This window comes from Crinia signifera, chromosome 19 (assembly GCF_055691185.1).
Source record: "Crinia signifera chromosome 19, ASM5569118v1, whole genome shotgun sequence".
NCBI lineage: Eukaryota > Metazoa > Chordata > Amphibia > Anura > Myobatrachidae > Crinia > Crinia signifera.
In genome coordinates this window covers 22,146,772-22,151,506 of record NC_139226.1, presented here as the reverse complement: position 1 = coordinate 22,151,506, position 4,735 = coordinate 22,146,772, and the positions used below count along the sequence as shown (strand labels likewise).

Below are 4,735 nucleotides of genomic sequence, written 5' to 3'. Positions count from 1 at the left end.
TATAACACACACACCTCAATTTTACACCAGCGTTACTTACCATTCCTGGATCCAGCGCTGGTCTGGCTGCTTTACAGCCGGCTCCCCCCGCACTGACAGGCAGCGGGGAGAAGCGGCTGTCTCCGTCGCTTCTAACAGCCTCTGTAGCGCTGTCCGAGTGCTACAGAGGCTGAGAGCGTGATTGGCTGAGCTACAGTATGCGTCTCCATGGAGACGCATAGCTCAGTCCTGATTGGCTGAGCTATGCGTCTCCATGGAGACGCATACTGTAGCTCAGCCAATCACGCTCTCAGCCTCTGTAGCACTCGGACAGCGCTACAGAGGCTGTTAGAAGCGACGGAGACAGCCGCTTCTCCCCGCTGCCTGTCAGTGCGGGGGGAGCCGGCTGTAAAGCAGCCAGACCAGCGCTGGATCCAGGAATGGTAAGTAACGCTGGTGTAAAATTGAGGTGTGTGTGTGTAATAAACTTGTACTTCTCTGTGTGTGTGTTTTTTATAAACATTCTTTTTACAGGTGGACTACAAGTCCCAGCGGGCCCATTAATGCCCTGCATGCTGGGACTTGTGGTTCTCCAAGTCCCAGCATGCGGGGGAGGTCTGCTGGCACTTGTAGTTCGCCGGTAAAAAGCAATGTAATGATATGTATGATGGATTTAACCCTATCAGGCCGGCGTCCACTGGCCACGGACGCCGGTGACAGCCCCGGGCTTCAGCCCTGGACGGGTGAAGCCTGGGGGGGGGGGGCCTTTATTGGGGGGGTCCCCACTCCTCCAGGTACCCCGTCCAAGGCTGACCAGCCACGGTGCTCATGTTTTGGCCGGGGGACCTTGTATAAAAAGTGTCCCCCGGCTGTGGCATGACACCGCGGGCTGTTGGAGCCCGGTGCTGGTTTCAAAATACGGGGGACCCCCAGATTTTTTGTCCCCCGTATTTTTGGAACCAGGACCGGTCCAAGAGTCCGGGGCTGGTTTCAGAAATACGGGGGACCCCTATGCTTTTTGTCCCCCCGTATTTTTGGAACCAGGTCCGGCTCAATGAGCCCGGGGCTGGTTATGCTTAGGAGGGGGGACCCCACGCCATTTTTTTTTTTATAAAAACACTTTTACACATTTTTATTAACAGAACCATGCACAGATCTCAATGATCTGTGCATGGTTCTGTCAAATTCGCCTGTCAGAACCTGGTCTATTTTTTTTGCGATTTTTGGTAACATTGACCAAAAATCGCACCCTATTACATTTGCGAGTTGTATACTTTATAATGGGAAAACATCTGGATGCGAATTGAAATGTGACTAAAAATCGCACTTCTAAAAGTGCGATTTCGCGGTAAAAAGTGCGATTTTTTACCGCGATTTTCAACCTATTAAATGTGCGATTTTCGGAAAATGTGCGATTTCGGCCGTTTTTGACCAAAAATCGCACATGTCTAAAAAATCGCACCCTATTACATTTCGCCCCCTGTTTCTACGATTGATAAAGGAGCAGAATCACATCTGGTGTGCACAAAAGCTATGTCACTTCCTGCCTGGTTCGCACATGGCTGATGTCATTTCCAGACTCAGTTGGAGCAGGTCCAGAAGTACCCTAGTCTCATCACTTTTTTACCCATTTTAAATATGGTAACCATGCACAAAGGCACTCTAAACCCTGAGAAAGAGATATAAGTTCTTGAGATGCATTGGGAAACCTCTGTGTTGCATTGGATTTATTTGAAGGACCAATTTGTCTGGATTTGGACTGCATAGGAGCCTAGCATGGTGTTATCCAGAATAGACTCTGCAACTTCCCACTCGCAGCTCCTTCATCTACAGTCTGATCTGCAGAACTATACTTTGCATTATTTGAATTATGTATTCATTCACATGGGCCAATTAGGATTTATGTTACATTCTTATAATTTTGAATGCCCTTTTTAATCCTTGTTTTATATGTTTTATGCAATTTTGTTTTAGACTAAATATTTTTTGGTACTCTTTACTTAGTTGGGCGCCCGTCGCGGGCATCGCGGGTACATTTATGTCTGGCCGCGACGCGACCGACGCGATGCCCGCGATTTCCCATTGAAACCCATGTTAAACATGGAAATCGTGTCGGTCGCGTCGCGGCCGGCCATAAATGTACCCGCGATGCCCGCGACGCGATGCTCCCGATTTGCCATAGGAATCAATGTTAAAAGGCCCGATGGACACGATTTTACTGTTAAATGTCTCAATGGACCCGATTTGGACATAGGAATCAATGTTAAATGGGCCACAGAGCCCAAATAAGCACAATTAACCCTTAAATGTCCCCCCAAATTTTTAACGCCACCCCACGATCCACGCCAACCCAAAGCGTGGCGAGCGCAGCGAGCCCGCGAGGGGCGGCGGTACGCGTCCTCCGACCTTTTCATGCCCTACTATCCACTAGGGCATGGAGTGAGAATAGAATAGTGTGGCGAGCGCAGCGAGCCACCGAGCCCGAAGCGTGGCGAGCGCAGCGAGCCCAGCGAGGGGACGCGGATACCTTCACAGTTATACGCGTCCCCTCGCGGGCTTCACAGGTGTCCGTGGCGACGCGGACACCTGTGAAGCCCGCGAGGGGACGCGTCTACCTGTGAAGGTATCCGCGTCCCCTCGCGGGGCTCGCTGCGCTCGCCACGCTTCGGGCTCGGTGGCTCGCTGCGCTCGCCACACTATTCTATTCTCACTCCACGCCCTAGTGGATAGTAGGGCATGAAAAGGTCGGAGGACGCGTACCGCCGCCCCTCGCGGGCTCGCTGCGCTCGCCACGCTTCGGGTTGGCGTGGATCGTGGGGTGGCGTTAAAAATTAGGGGGGACATTTAAGGGTTAATTGTGCCTATTTGGGCTCTGTGGCCCATTTAACATTGATTCCTATGGCCAAATCGGGTCCATTGAGGCATTTAACAGTAAAATCGCGGTCAATCAGCCTTTTTAACATTGTTCCCTATGGGAAAATCGCGGTCATCGCGGTCATCGCGGGCATCGCGGGCATCCCGATTTACCCGCGATGCCCGCGATGACCGCGATGACCGCGATTTTTACCCCCGACGCCCGCGATTTCAATCGCTGGCGCCCATCTAGGTAAAGAGTACCTATTTTTTATATTTGAGAAATTTATTGAATATTGCCTTTTGCGACTTTACACACTTAGAACTGCATATCACTATCTTAGTTTACACTGGGTAGAGCCCATCTCATGAAGTTTCTATTGCTATTTCTCTATAAAGGGCTGGAAATATGTGTGCACAATATAAATAATTGGTAATATTAATAATATAAATATGTGCAAAGCATATAAATGCATCTCCTTTCAAAAGTATGGTAATTAGAACAAGAAAACCATGGAGACCAAACAAGCTGCACATATACAGGGCCTTGATAAGAACTGAGTCCTGGACTTCAGTGCTGTGAGAGGGCAAGCTAACCATGAAATCACCGGACTTCCTGATGAGTAAATAAGTTAATTATGTTTTTTAGGAATTTTACTGGAGACATCTGGCTCAATTTTAACTTCACAGAGGATGACAACACAACGCTCTATGAAGACTTCTATGAAGGAATTGCAAAGTATCATTTATCAATTATTATAAGGGCAATGTCCATCATATGGTACAGCGTGACTTTAATATTGGGGACTGTAGGAAACGGTTTGGTCATCTGGATTGCCGGCTTCAAGATGAAGACAGTCAGTGCCGTGTGGTTCCTAAACTTGGCTATCGCTGACTTTGTCACATGTGTTTTTCTCCCTTTACGTATATCTGAGTGGGTTTTGTTCTGGGAAATTCCTTATGATCACTTCCTCTGTAAGGCTGGTATAACGATTCTCTTCATAAACATGTTAACAAGCGTTTATTTCATGACCGTCATCAGCATTGACCGGTGTGTTTCCGTCTGTTGTCCAATTTGGACCAAATTACACAGGACGCCCAAGTTGGCCATTATCATAGCTGTACTGGTTTGGCTGCTGAGCCTACTTACTAGTGTCCCTCATCTGGTGTTTAACCATGGGCTTGATTATGTCACTGAGTGTTTTCCTAAATATTTGAATATTTCGGGGAACAAAAGAAACGCCATGTTTATTATAAAGAATATCTGCATGTTTGCATTCCCATTTTCCATCATCCTAATATCATATGTCCTGATTTTTTTCAAGATAAGAGGAATTAGAAAATTGAATAGATCTCAGAGACCCTTCCGTGTTATCACCTCTGTCATAGTATGCTTCTTCGTCTGCTGGTTTCCATATAACACTTGGCCATTAATAACTCTCGATGAGAAACATTGGAGGGCGGATACTGTCATTACAGAAGTTTCCGTCTGCTTGGCCTACTTCAGCAGCTGCATCAACCCCTTGCTCTATGTCTTCTTCTCCCATGATTTCATGAAAAGCTTTCTAAAGTCCATACCAGCCATGTTGGAAAATGCTTTGAATGAGCGGTCCGACCTTAATAGTTTGGACACTGTTGCCGCCAGCACATTTCCAACATTAAATCTGGAATCTTCAGTATAATTAATATTTTGTTAGTGAGCACACTAATGTCTTATATGGATATTAGTTTCAAAATCTCTGTATATGTGCTGTAGGCAGGTCACTTGGAATACAACATAAATTTCCCTCTATGTACATGCTTCTAGCTGGCATCACTGGCTATTTATATGTAGGTGTCATAACGATATGGTAGACTAAGGGGGAAAATTTACTAAGCCTTATAAAGAGATAAAGAGAAGAGA

At 47.0% G+C, this 4,735-nt stretch overlaps 1 protein-coding gene across 1 annotated transcript; it reads left to right on the top strand.

Moving 5' to 3' along the window:
* The first annotated feature begins 3,470 nt into the window (after nucleotides 1-3,470).
* On the top strand, nucleotides 3,471-4,514 carry LOC146041475 (formyl peptide receptor 2-like). Its single transcript, XM_083161449.1, has one exon. The coding sequence runs from the start codon at nucleotides 3,471-3,473 to the stop codon at nucleotides 4,512-4,514; it is 1,044 nt and encodes a 347-aa protein (XP_083017575.1).
* Nucleotides 4,515-4,735: the final 221 nt, after the last annotated feature.

Bases quoted from the DNA above. Each gene is read 5' to 3' on its own strand.
- LOC146041475 (XM_083161449.1), top strand. From the start codon at position 3,471: ATGTTTTTTAGGAATTTTACTGGAGACATCTGGCTCAATTTTAACTTC.